The 15,382-nt window shown below is 23.0% G+C and overlaps 1 protein-coding gene across 1 annotated transcript; it reads right to left on the minus strand.

The window, feature by feature from the left end:
- Positions 1–4,283: 4,283 nt before the first annotated feature.
- On the minus strand, positions 4,284–7,722 carry LOC128964150 (uncharacterized). The gene is made up of 6 exons (XM_054310710.1): positions 7,691–7,722; positions 6,451–6,705; positions 5,909–6,248; positions 5,146–5,789; positions 4,414–4,958; positions 4,284–4,340 (listed from the first exon to the last, which is right to left on the minus strand). Exons 1-6 carry the CDS (start codon positions 7,713–7,715, stop codon positions 4,284–4,286), a joined length of 1,866 nt encoding a protein of 621 aa, XP_054166685.1. The 5' UTR covers positions 7,716–7,722.
- Between the last annotated feature and the right edge of the window lie 7,660 nt (positions 7,723–15,382).

Below are 15,382 nucleotides of genomic sequence, written 5' to 3' on the forward strand. Positions count from 1 at the left end.
ATTATATTTGTAAATATATTGACTAAATTGATTTATATATATATATACAGTATATCTATATATATAAATAAATATAGGTCTTTGTTTAATATTATTACAGTATATTATTAATTTACTTAATGTATAAATAGTCATAATTATAAAGAAACAACAAATTTATTATTATTATTATAATAATTATTAATAGTTCCTTAACTAAAATAACATTTCATTTTAAATCATTTAATTTTGTTAATCATTAGTTAATTATATATCATATTATTTAGCATTTTTTAGTTTAAATTCTAGCATTTTTATTATTTTAATTAAGAAAACTATTTATTCTATTACTTAATTACTTAATTTTATTATTTTACTTTACTTAAAATTATATTGATTAACATTTATGTTTTAGTACTAAATTTTAGTTTAATTAGTATTGTTTGTTTCAAAAATTTTTATATTACTAAAGTTAAACTAATTTTGTGAATAGTAAGTGAAAAATAATTAACTTTCAATAAATATACAATTTTGCTGACTATTACTAATAGCTAAACAAAAATAGGGTATTATTAACAAACAAACAAATACAATGTCGTACAATGTATACAAATTGCTATATAAATACTTTATTACATTAAATGTGTAAAACATTAATATTTTGATGATAGCATATAGATATTATTGGAAAAAATTAGTTCAATTTAATTTTACAGTGCAAATTAATTTTTAATTAAACAATACATTGAAATATTCATTTATTTTTTAAAATATATATAAATACACAATTATGATAATTACCATAAAGCTATACATATATAAGATATTTGAATGAAAAAAAATATTTGTGCAATCATTGAATTTAATATAATTTAAAAAAATATATCATCAAAACATACAGAGAGTATGACTTTTTTTTGTAAAATGACAATTGAACTAATAATAAATGATTTATTAAAAACTTTATTATGCTTATTATTAATTGACTTGTAATCATGAGAAACATAACTTATTTTATTGTTGAAAAATATATAGTAATCAAGCTAGTTTTTAACTATATATTTTAACTATATAAATTACAAATATTATACTAAGTTATAGTAAATATAACTATTTTCCTAAATTATTAGATTAAACATTTAGTTTTATTTATATTTACTTAAAATAATTATTTGTCAAATAATGTTAACTAACATTTTACAGTATTATCTCATTAGTGATGATCATAATCAGTGAATTATAATACAATAGTAATAATAATAATAAATGAGTTTTAAAACTAATAAGACATACGAGTGAATGAATCAGTAATTTTGAATAACACAGTACTCTCAATATATTAGACAAACAATCTGTTCATACGATTCACTGAACTATTATATGAGATGTCATTTCAATACCTATCAGAGTTGCACTTTTAAGGCCCTAAATGATAGACATATATATATATATATATATATATATATATATATATATATATATATATATATATAAGAGAGAGAGAGAGAGAGAGAGAGAAAGAAAGAAAGAGCCGACCATTTTATGAGAGATATTATGCCAGAGACTAGTTGTGTGTTTGTGTGCTATATATGGATCGATACTATTATAGGAACGGTTTGTGTCGTTGCCTTTCAATATATCTGAGAGTTACTGAAAAACTCATCTTTTTTTTGAAGACATTATATTTAGCAATAAAATAATTTTATTATATAAGACTTAATTAGAAATAATTATTAAAAAAAAATTAAAGTTGACTTTTAAACAAATATATTCAAAATTTTAATATTTCGTAAAATTCCATTGAAAAAATATTATTTAAAATTTCTAAACAGTAATAATATTAGTATATATTTAATAAATAATTTTGTTTTATCTTGAAAAATAAATATAGATAATTATAAAATAATGTTTTCATTAATAATAGAAATACACACAATATAAGTAAATATATTATGTATATATCTATCTAACTATTTATCTCTATATGTTTTGGAGAGCGCCTCAAAAGTTTTATTGTTCACATAGTCTAAAGTAATGGTATAATACATTAGAGGCTCAATAGGGCTGTCCTCTGAATCTCAGTAAATCCTCTCTCATTGTATTTGTTAGTGCAATGAGAAAGAAGAAGAATTGGTGAATGAATGGCAAAGACATCAGAGATTTTTCATGAAAAAAACAAACACAACAACGACTACACAAACATAACACCAATAATAATATAAAAACAACTACAGAAAGAAAGAGAGAAAAGTCTGTGTGTGTGTGTGTGTGTGTGAGAGAGAGAGAGAGAGAGAGAGAGAGAGCTATGAATGAAAAATATGAAAACCAAGTGACTGTAAGGACTGTTATTTAGAAACTCACGTGATTTTTGCTCTTATGGTCTCTCTCTCTCTCTCTCTCTCTCTCTCTCTCTCTCTCTCTCTCTCTTCATGTCTTTGACTGACTACTGAATGGACATTATTTGGTATCATTTGTGAAAAGACTTAAAGGTTATTCGTTTTGTGGTAAAGACAGTGGAGAGACATGTTATGCGATGAGAAGGAAAGGACGAAAAAAAGCATTTTATAAATAAAGGCAAAGGATTTTCCATTTGAACACAAAAAATAGTGACTGAAATCAGAGTCAAGACTTGTATATCAAAAGACATTTCTTCGTATATTTTCATCTCTTTAGTCAACGAACAACAAAAAAACTAAAAGTGATTTTAAATCCTTTAAGTAATACAAATTGTTTGTAATATACTTTAAGAAAAGGTAAGCATAAAATTTAAGTATTAATAAAAAAACAGACCGACAAATACGACTGTCCAATACTATACTGTTTAACTAATAAAACATTAGGAGAGCATAGTTTAAAAACAAATCATTTGTTTTTATTGTTGTTGTTTTTTTTAGTCTAGAAAAAAGAGATATCGATTCTTAAATGAAATACATTTTTGAGGTCAATATAAACCTATATATCAATATAAACATAAAGTCATAATACTTTTGAGTATTAATACATGTTTGCTAACTATTTTTAAATAATTGTTTGCATAGTATACATAAAAATTATATTTTAAGTTATATTTAGAAAGTCAATCTTTTATACAGTACTGTATATTATAACTTCAATAAATTACTGTATCTGCATATTTATATATTATATTATGATATACATTGTAAGTACAGTATATAAAAATGTTTTTCAAGTTTCAATTATTTGTTAACCTTTTGGTAACTAACGATGAAAGGAGTGCATGTTATTCATGATTATAAAAATAGTGATATACAGTACAGTACAGTACAATGATTATAATGTATGGCAAGTCAACAATTATTGTAATGCATCAGTGATCACAAAAATGGATGCAAATGTGAGGTAAAATCATCGGATATGTCATATTATACTTCACAATATACTTCTTCATCCATACAATGGCAATCTCTTGAGACTCCACATACACACACACACACACACACACTCATACATTGTATGTGTGCATTGAGAGCACCGACAATAAGAGCAAAGAGAGAGAGAGAGAGAGAGAGAGAGAGAGAGAGAGAGAGAGAGAGAGAGAGAGAGAGAGAGAGAGAGAGAGAGAAAGTGCCAAAAAGTTGGTGTCAAACGGCGATATGTCATATACTAGTAGTTTTGAATGTCAGACCCTATTAATGCCATCACTGGTAAAGCATTTATGAAAACCGATGGCAAACACTTTGGAGGCACACAAATCACTGGCCTATGAACTCATGGAGAAGCCGACGATATGTCTATCACCTCTCCATCACTTCACTACTCTCTGGAAGTTATACCCCAAGAGATCTGGCAAACAATGATTGCATTCATTTATAAATATATTTATAATTGACATCCCATTCAAAAACCATTATTACTACAGAAAACCACTCATTTTGTTATTTATTGTTTGAATTTTATATACATTTATAACTCAAAATAATTTTAACAATATATTTTAATATAATACTATATATACTATTGGATAAAATATAAATAATTTTTAATATAAACTATAATATCAATAGTTTGTAATTAAAAACTTATTGATAGTAAAAATTATTGATTATATAAATAAAATTTAAATATTAATAATAATAGTATAAATAGAGATGATCAGTAAAAATGATATATTTATATTAAATAAAATAAATAAATATTAGTGTAATTTAATTTTCAAATCAATTTTCTTAATAATACTCATTGCATAACATAACCATAAAAACCAATATAAATGAAAAATAGTGTTATAAAACATATGACAAATAAGTTTGTTGTTATATTTGATGCAATTTCAAAATCCAAATTTATTTCAATATTTTCACTTCCAGTTTGCGCTCGAGTTGGTCCTCAAGTAATATATACTAACAAACAAACAATTAATAATTAATTTTTTTATATAAAAACAATCTAAACAACAATTAGTGATATATATACCAATTTATATAATTTTCCTTTAATCCGAAACCAGGGACAGTCATCTGTTTTGATTAATGCACCGCAATCTTTAATCAAACATTTTTTCTGTCTCTCTCCCGTATAAATTTTATTGAGAGCACTGGCCGCACATTTTCGGCAAATGTGTACGTGTTTACACTGGTATATAACAGTGTTGGCCGAATCGGCCTTACAATCCATACATGCGATCAATGATAATCTGGTTTCCATTACTTTCATAGACGGCTGTCGTTTGTTTGGACGCGTTTCGATACCAAACCCGTTAACTAATATCTCTTCGACATATTGTTTGACATCATCTTCACTCTGTTGGTTCAATTGATTCAACTTTTGAAGACCACCGACATTGCGGATGATTGTTGCAAACGATGACAATTGTTTGCTGGGATCGGGAAGTGCTTTGTTTGACTTTAATTGGTCTTTGAATTCTTCGTACAAGAAGACAGTGATGGCTAATAGTGTATATTTCTGATATGATTGCTCTGATTGTGTGTCAAGTAGAGAGCACAGGGCTTTCAGACATCCTTTAATTTTTTTTTTTTGAATAAAAATATTTCATTAAAATATAATTCATTTAAATTTGCATACAAAGCACTGTTATTTGCAAATATTAATATATCATTAAAATTAATATATGAGTTGAAATAATAAATTGCTAATTAATTTCTATATGAAAATATTTTTATTTTATATCACTTTATGTACACAAACCTTGATCTGCCATATACTTCAACTGATCTATTGATGCATTATATGCCATAACGAAGATCGCATTGACGGCACTTGACTTCAATATATCTGAGTTGTTGTCATTGTTTTCAATTAAATCATTTATTAAACAAATTGTTTTGCTATCAATAATTTGTTGTATTTGCTGTTGAGGTAAATAATGTTTGGCACAAATCGGTTTCATTGCCAAACATTTGATCAAATTAATAGCACATAACTTATTCAAATCGGTCGATGAAATCAATTGGGGTATAATTTTTAAGACATTCAAGTCTGGGCCGAGCATACTATTCTTGTATTCATTAAAACGGCTAACAATGGCCACAAATATACTATATATGGGTTTAATTATGGCCTCATCGGTCGTGTCTGACCACAGATCCAATAGTTTATGGCAAACCTGTGATGCTATCACTGCTTTTCTTGAGCTTTGAAACATTTGTGTAAATATATAAATCGTATTACAGACCTCAGCGACTATTATCATATTTGTTTGATTCAACAGTTTTGTCAGCACCGGTAATACGGCTGATATCGTATCAAATTTGCGGCAGTAATACAAATAAAATTGCATCGATTTTAACGATAAAGTTACTAAATTTACATCATTTGACTCATTGATTACCCTATTTTTCAATAATCAATAATAAAATTAATTAATAATATATATATATATATATATATATATATATATATATACAGTATATACTGTGTATATTAAATATAATATAACAAAATAATATACCCAATAATATCATTGATCAATAGGTTATCTGGAAGTAATAGTAATGCCATAACGCGTTTACTAGTGTTAGCAATGATTAACAATAAAAGTAAATACAAATTAAAAATCAATTCATGGATTTCTGTCTCATTAGTTGAACAATAAATTGAAATTAATTGCGGTATTAGTGAAGCCTTGAGAGCCTTTTCGCTTAGTTTTGATTTTTGCGATTTCCAGTCATTAAATAGGATTACCGACAGCACAGCCAACGCAGTGGCCTTTTGCGAGCCATCGGTGGCCAACTTCAACAGTTTCGGTAACAAACTATCCTTAAACTCGTTTTTATTTATGAAATAATTATCTTTAAATGTAAACAAATAAAAAAATTACTTTAATTAACTGGTGTCGCAAATTAAATATCACAAAACAAGTATTTGATAGACAATATTTAAGTATAAAGTATACAATATCTTATGTCTAATATATTAGTAGAGATTATATAATATGTTTAAAAGATTTTTTTAAAGGATAATAAACATTAAACCACTCATCTCTTAGCTTACCATTAATATTAAGGCTGTCCCTAAAATCAGTGAATTTAGGATCAGTATTGACTTTATGGAGCAATTCATTGAACAGTTTCTCAATGCTGTGTCTGTTTGTCGCCATTAAGTCTTCAATTATAAGCAGATCCTCATTATTGTCGCTATTGTTAGCCATTAGTCTTCTCTTGTTTCGACCGTTTCTTTCACTTTTTGAACGCTTCTTACAATTATTGAAGTCTGGGATTACTTCGAGGCAATGGTTGTTGTCTTCAGCTAAATCTCAAACAAATATATGAAATTAAAGACAATTTTTTCTCTTAAAACTAATCTCAAGTGAATGATTATAATTGCAATTCTTTGCTTTGTATATATACTGTATTATTAAAAATATATTTTTTATTTATTAAGAAATAATTACAAATTATTTGTTTATTATACCTTTATTATTATGTTATATAATTATTATCTAATATAAAAACGTTTTTAAAATATTATTAAAATGACTAATTATTCGACTATTTATTAATTTATAAGTTATAGTAAACAAATTAAGTGTCTATACATAATAGTATAGTATTATATATTATAAATTAATAATTATATGATTAGTTCCACTTAGTATTGTAAATATAATATTATTGATAATAAAATTACTAATATTTTATTATAAATATTATTATTACTTAGTTATGTACATAAAATAATTTTTTCCTATTCAACAATCAAATCAACTAATTATAAATTAATAATAATAATTTTTTTACAATAAATAAATTTTTAGAATATTAAAAATAATTAATTAGTAAAATTTAAATATAGTATTATATAAATAATTAATTTTGATATTATAAATATTTAGTTACAAAGATCTAAATGCCAATCAAATAAAGCGAATATAAAATAATAAACTAATTATGCGACAAAATTTATCAATGATAATCATTAATATCTATGTTCAAAAACAATATATAACATAATAACTATGTGAATAATTTTAGTTAAATAAAAACACTTATAAATATAATAGATTTGATATACGATTTTGATAAAATAAATATTTTATATACAGTATATAAAATATATAATTTTATTATTTCACTATAAATTGATTAAAAATAAATATTGCATTATGGTTTAATAGAAAAAGCATAGTTATATTTATCAATAGTTAAAAACTAACAAAAATTTGTTTTATTAGATAACAATATTTATAGAATAATTAAAATATTTCGATGTTATAATACAATTATATTCTTACATATCCACGATGTTTTGGTTACCATTTTGTTTATTTGTTATACTATAATAAAAAAAAATTAATTATCAATTATTATAATTTATTTATGATTATATACTAAATTTATTATTTATTTATTTATAAATGTTTAGTTGAATATTCTATCATTGAAGTAAAAAATAAATTTATAAAAAATACAATTTGTTTAATCAAAACTAATCTAATTTTATTGCATAAGCTGTTAGAATGAAAAAAAATGTTTTCACATTAGGAAAAATGTGATAAATTTTGTAGACATTAGTGACACAAACATTGCCTTAGATTTCAAGCCTAACATATCTATTGTCTCTTAAATTTTTTTTTTCGCTTAGATTTTCTTTTAGTAAATCCTTTTTCTCATTAATTTTCGACTAAAACTTTTTTGTACCACAAATTATTTTTATAAGAGAGAGAGAGAGAGAGAGAGAGAGAGAGCCTAACATATAAAAAACATTTTACTTCCATTAGTATAGTTGTATGTTTAATTAATTAAAATATAAATATATTTATTTAAATTTAAATTATATTTATAGTTAAATTATTGTAGCTATGTTTTTTATGAAAATTACAAATATTAATTTTTTTAATATTAAATTTTTATCTATTGCATTATACATTATAGTGTACATTGAAATCATACAAACAAAAATTATATAAAACATACCGTTTATTATCACAAAAAAAAAATAATTTGTCAAATAAAATAAATAATGCTATTTTTGTGGATATATTTTTTCTAATAATCACACAAAACTAAAGCAATAAACTATAAAATTAATTCCTAAATAACACATACAAAACAAAACATAACTATAAAGCAATAAGATATCAATTGACAATATTATTAACACAAAGACTATAAAAAATATTACTTTTTATGAATCATATAAATAACTTATAACAGTATATTTAAATGTTTGAAAGTTTTTCAGATGAACATAAAAATATATTTATATACTATTATATAAATATAATATTGTTTAGCAAACGTGTCTTTTTTTCATCTAAAAAAATAAAAAAAGGAAAAATCCCATAACAATGAAATTTTTATATAAAAGATTACTCAATCAAATCCAACATTATTTTTATTGCTAAATATCGTCTCATTTAAAGTGAAGAGGAAGTAAATTGTTTTCAAAAATTGTTTGTTGTTTTTTAAGTTTAACTTTTATATGTATATTACACTAAAAGTATTAATTTTAAGTAACATTCAACTTACAAATGTATGTATGTGTGTGTGTAAAGTTAATTACCTAATAATTGCATATTTAATTTAAACTTTTAAACATTTATTAATTGTAAATTTAAAGTTTTTAAATAATAAATAATATAAATTGTATAATTTATATATTTTAAGTAATTATTATTAAATAATATCACTTACCTTAAGTAATTCATTGTTTTTAATTCTTGTCTTAAATAAATATAAAAACCTAATAAATATACATTAAATTTTATAATCTACAACATTTATTATGAAACTTATATTTGATATTAAAATTTTATTAAAAATATTTTGTTATTTATATTGTAAATGATATGATATAAATAATGCGGAAAAATAACATCAATGTTACAAAAAATAAATTTATAAATTACATTTTAATTTTATTTAACAATATTGTTATAACTTATAAAACTTATAAAATATGCTATTTTAATGTACAGTATTTGCTCAACTGTTATTTTATATATATAATATCTATATACTATGATATATATATATATATACAAACAAATATATTAAAATATCAAATTATAAATATATTCAGTATATTCTATTACATAATAAAATGACTATTGAATAATAATAATAATTGAAAATTTTATTTATATATATCATTATTTATTTATCATTATTAATTTAACATTTGCATTTCAAACTAATGATCACTATTATATTGAAACTGTAGATTAGCTCAATAATTTTTTAAAAAACAACTGTTCAATAGATGGTAAATATAATATTGATATAAATTTAATAATATTGGCAATATTATATTGCTGTATAAATATATCATAGAAGTAATTCACATGAATACTATAAATTTAATAGACTTTTATATTACTGTATAATAGTTTCAAGTAATTTGTGTGCCACAATATTTTACATAAACAAAACAATTAATTGTATAAATAGATGTGAATACCGGTATATAAATATTTTTTATATTAACAGTTTAATGATTAAGCATTTTAATTTAATTATAAGTTATAACATACAATACATATACAGTATTTTTTGTGTACAACTTTTAAGTTTTTACGCAAATCTAAATACAAAGTACTCTATTTTGAAATTACAATATTTTGGTTTAATATTTCAAATATTTAAGTTAATATTATATATAATTATATCTAGAATTATGCTTAAAAAAGTATACTGATATTAACAGATATTAGGAAATATACAGGTATAATATTAAATATCAATAATTTTTATACAGTTCAAGAATTGTAATATTATATTTAATATTTTTGTATAATTTATTTATTATTTAATAATGTTTCAGTATTTTATATGATATAATATGATATGATATTTAATATAAAGTCAATAATAGTTAATATAATTTGATTCATATTTATAATAGTGTAAATTTGTTATCATTTAAAATGCTAAATTTATTATTTTATATATTTATATATTTTTCATTTATTTTTATTAATTGCAACATTTGTTATTAATATATCGGTAATTAAATAAATATTAAATACATTACAATTATTTAGTGGAATATTAATATTAAATATTTTAGACTAATTAAAAAATATCTTTAAAATGACTAATTGTATTTATTTTATTTTTTGTTTAAAAAGTATGAGAAAATTTTTTATATATTTTTAGACATATAACACTCAATTTCCTTAGAGTTGATATTAAATACTTTAAGGAAAAGTTGTAAATTTATGAAAAATAAGTGATAAATTTAGTCATTAAATTAGTGGGCAATTAACACATAGAGAGAAATTAGGTTAAAACATATTATTCACTACTAAACTGACTGTTTTGTGAGATATTGTGTGAGTCATATCATCATTTGAAGGACAGCCATACAAATCTTAACTATAACTGTCTGTCTGTTTGTATTTTAATCCATTAATTGCTTTGAGAAGACACTCGAGACATGAATCCCAGAACTACTTCTTTATTCTTAACATTTTTCTGTTTTTAGTTTTTGCAGCAAAAAACCAAAATTACTGACAAACGATATATGCAAACGATTAGTTGAGATGTGTTTCTTGTTTGACATATTTATTAGTTTTAAAAGATTATTATTAGTAGTCTTTAAAAAAAAAAATTATTGCCTCAAAAACATAAAAACAAAATACACTTAATTTGGTTGTAAATTAGTTGATAGGAGATTGAGTTTAAGAAAAAAGCAGTGAACAGATGAGAGTCCACTAAATCAATATTAAATCTATAACTTAAATAACTTTTTGTTTGTAATTTTCTGTTTTTTTTTGTACACAAAATAATGATACAAATTGGATGTGAAGGCCGTACGGTTTTTTTTACTTTCGGAGGGGGGGAAACAATTTCACACGTGTTAGTGTTCGCACGTGCATAACAGGCATACATTGACAGACAGTGTGAATGGCGTACTGAGCGCTTGTACTTTTCATCGCCTGTTTTCAAGCCCTCTCTCTATCTCTTGCTTTATCTACAGTATATCTCCCGGTGCTCACCAAAAAAAGCTAACATAAAGTTATATATATATAATACATTGATAATACTGTACTTAATATGAGTATTAAATTTGTTAGTTTTTTGTGTACTCTATTTTTATATCACTCACACTCCTATTGTCATCAATTTTTATCATTTGAAATCAGATACGATAACAAAGTCATTATGTAATCGTTTTATATATAATTATTAAATTAAAATACAATATGTGTAGTTTTTTATTAGTTTTGTTGAATAAAATGTTTCTATTTAATATATATACAATTTATAACATATTGATATATAATATATAATATTCATTCATATGAATTTAATATAAATTAAAATTAATTTGACAAATAAAGGCAAAATTTCAATAAATTTTAATTTATAACAAATACAAAAATAACAGAAAATAAAACTTCAAACGAAACATCAAAATGAAAATAAACTGATTTTTTTGTTTGAAAGCAATAATTCTTTATCAAAGACAGTGTCACACCATTTGTGATAATAAATCTCTGTTTATGATAATTGTGAACAACAATTGTGTCAAACAATTGAATGACTTTTGTGTGAATACTACTACTACTATCCGACCTTTTTTTCGGGTACCGGTTTCTCACAATAGGATGAGCCGCCGGTGTGTCGACACAATTGATATTAAATTGACTTTCTATTCAATAGATTTCTATATAAATCACTTGTTCGCTAGTAATTGGTTTGAATAACAATACAGACAGGAGTTGTTGCCAATAGTTTTGTATCACTAAACTAGTGATAGTAACATTAGGTACCGTTAGGTCTGAGTGGGTGAGTAAATGAGTGAGTGAGAGACCGTCGATTGTTGTGAACGGTTAGCTAAATATATATATATATATATACTGTATATAATTTATATATATTATATATAAGCTAACACACTAGTGTTTTGTTAAACATTATTATTATATAGTGAATAACTAGAATAGTAGTTGATATATGCTATTGTTATTTGTTATTGTTGTTGTCTATCCATTAAATTGATTGTTGATTTAATGAACAGTCAAATTCTGATTTATGATATTTTTTTTGTTTGTTTCTTATAGTTGTTGCGGCACTGGTTTGACAAAACAAAAATATATACACAGATTAGTTGACAATAGTTTAATACTGACAACAAACTTCCACTTTTCTCATATACAGTATATAAAGATTATCAAAAAACAACATTTTTTAAAAGATTGATTTATTTTTGTTTATATAACTGTCAAGTTTTGGCCAATTTTTCATCATTAACTATATGTGTAATACAAAATTATTTTTGCAACAGTTGTTATTATTGTTAAATTAATTTATAAGGTGTATATTTAAATGCTTATATAATATACTTGTACTTAAAAAAATGTCACTGTTTTTTTTAATACTAAGTTTTAAGCCTTGTTTTTGATAACACTTGTAGCAGTTTAGAAAAATTTATAATAATAGAAATTTTATATTAATAAACATAGACTATTAAATTTGATAAATTGTTATTTTTTAAACAAATTATTAATTAAAATATTATAAATCATGTGAATTGTAAAGTAATTTCAAAGTATGAATCACTTAGAGAGGAAATAATATGTTTTATTATACAATATTTAATATTTACTAAAACTTAAAACTATATTTTAAAAATTTGTTGCATTATTTATATAACAAATATTTGTGTAATAAATGTTTACAAAATATTAATATCTATGTATAAATATTTTAATATTAGTATTACAATTAGGGTTCGGGCAAATTGTTTACCTTGTTTTTTATTTCCAAAAGTTCCCTATATTTCCTGCTCCCCGGGAATTCTCAGGAAATCCATTTCCTTGTGCTACTATCTATTGAAACAAATTTTATTATAAGATTTGAATAACAAATATGTTGTATTAAAATGTATTTTATGTTTTATTATTAAATACTATCACTAAATTCATTGAATTTTCAAATTTATTTTTAAATATTTCAATGAAATTTTATGCAAAAAAAATAATAAGTTTTGGTATTAATTATTGTAGAAATATAAAATATAAATTTCATATCTAACGAATTAGGGATGGAAAATAAAATATTTTCAGTAAAAATTGGAGGGATTTTATTAGGGAATTTTTATCCCTTGAAAAATTGCCCCAACTCTAAATACAATAATTATTTCATTCACACATTAAATCAAATAACAAAAATATGTGCATAACTTATAAATAACATTATTATTGTTATTTATTATTATAAAAAGTTATATAACTTATGTTATTAACGATAATGATATTTATTTAAATTTATAATAAAAAAAAGTATAGTATAAATATTAAAGTAAAGACCATGATATGTAATTATAACAAAACAATGACTTACAATAATAATATATGCAAACAATTTTTTATCCAATGATGACAAATAAATACTACTATTAAAAGCTAAAAACTAATGTATAAATTAATGTCATTTTGTATCTATGACTTAAATATTATCAACTATAGTAATATATGTTTTGATATTAAGCCAGACAAACAAAAAAGCACACAATCTATCTATCAATCTATTTATTCTCTTTAATAATAAATAATTTTTTGGACCAAATCTTATATCTTATAGCCATTAAAGAAGTGTTAGTATCGGGTGTGTTGTCGTTGTCGACAAAAAAAAAGAAATCAAGGATTAAGTTCTGTATTGTACTGTAGAGTCAAATCCTATATAGTGTTTAGGCTTTGACTGTAATGTCATGTCTTTGGGTATTCATGTAGTGTCGGCACCGACTGGTCATCAGTCTTCATCAACGATGTCATTGTGATTGCTATTCTCTCTCTCTCTCTCTCTCTCTCTCTCTCTCTCTCTCTCTATCTATCTATCTATCTATCTATCTATCTATCTATCTATCTATCTATCTATCTCTAAAACTTATTTTTCTTCGTAACCATATTTTTGTTAATATATTGGAAAAACAAAGCAAAAAAAAAAGTAAAAACTAATTAATGATTTTAAAATCTTTCCCTAAAATATCTTTCCGTTTATATTCAACCGCCAAGTCTTTTATAATAAGTTTTATATTATATTATATACAATAAATACAGAGTACTAGACATCTCCTATTATCAGCTATAATATAACCCATTTATTTTTAAATGACTATCTATTTCTCATGAATTTATTCACTCAGTTACTCACTCACACACTCACTAACTCTCACTCACTCAGTCTCTCACTCATTATAATGTAAAATAAATCATATGATGACATATACAATAAGTAGTGGTATATTGTTTTTATAGCCAAAATATCCCTATATATTATGCGATCAAAATATTTAGCTAACTATATATATACAGTAAATATTGTTAAACTAATGTTATGATAAACCATAGATATATTGTTTAATAATCATAAACCCATTTATTAAAATCAATCATTTTGATGATCAATAATCAATAGATCTAATTGTTTTATGAAATTTATTTTTATATACATTATGTACATCGATATCTATAGTTATGTCTATAAAAGGACACTGTAGTAACTTATAGACTGTATGCCATACAATAACAAATAAAATAAATGATAATATTTTTAACAAAAGGCACGTATTATTATATACAGTAGTATTAGAGTATGAATTTCTGAGGGGAGAAAACTGGAAAAAGCATTTGATATGTGAGGATATATATTGTAAAATATAAGTTATATATAAACGGCAGATGAGCTGTAAAATAGTGGGTTATAGGGATCGGGATGTAATGTCTGTATGTGTGTCCTCTAGTTTAGAGAGAGAGAGAGAGAGAGAGAGAGAGAGAGAGAGAGAGAGATGATTCAATTGTAGAGAATCATTGCATCTGTTCTCTAATATTAATAACAATAACAATCTAATAAACCGATGTTTTTTTTTACTGTTTTGATCGTTACTCCATTTGAATCCTTCCTTTATTTTAAAATATAGTTTATTTTAAAAAGTATTTTATGAATTTTAATATAATAGTATTTTATCAATTATTAAT

Source organism: Oppia nitens, unplaced genomic scaffold (genome assembly GCF_028296485.1).
Source record: "Oppia nitens isolate AA-2021 unplaced genomic scaffold, nextdenovo-longstitch-racon4-pilon3 scaffold8_pilon_pilon_pilon, whole genome shotgun sequence".
Taxonomy (NCBI): domain Eukaryota; kingdom Metazoa; phylum Arthropoda; class Arachnida; order Sarcoptiformes; family Oppiidae; genus Oppia; species Oppia nitens.

Bases quoted from the DNA above. Each gene is read 5' to 3' on its own strand.
- LOC128964150 (XM_054310710.1), bottom strand. From the start codon at position 7,715: ATGGTAACCAAAACATCGTGGATAT. The intron at 4,959-5,145 runs GTTTGTGTACAT...AAAAAATTAAAG, and splicing joins GAAGTATATGGCAGATCAAG to GATGTCTGAAAGCCCTGTGC. The intron at 4,341-4,413 runs GTATATATATCA...TTTGTTTGTTAG, and splicing joins AAGGAAAATTATATAAATTG to TATATATTACTTGAGGACCA.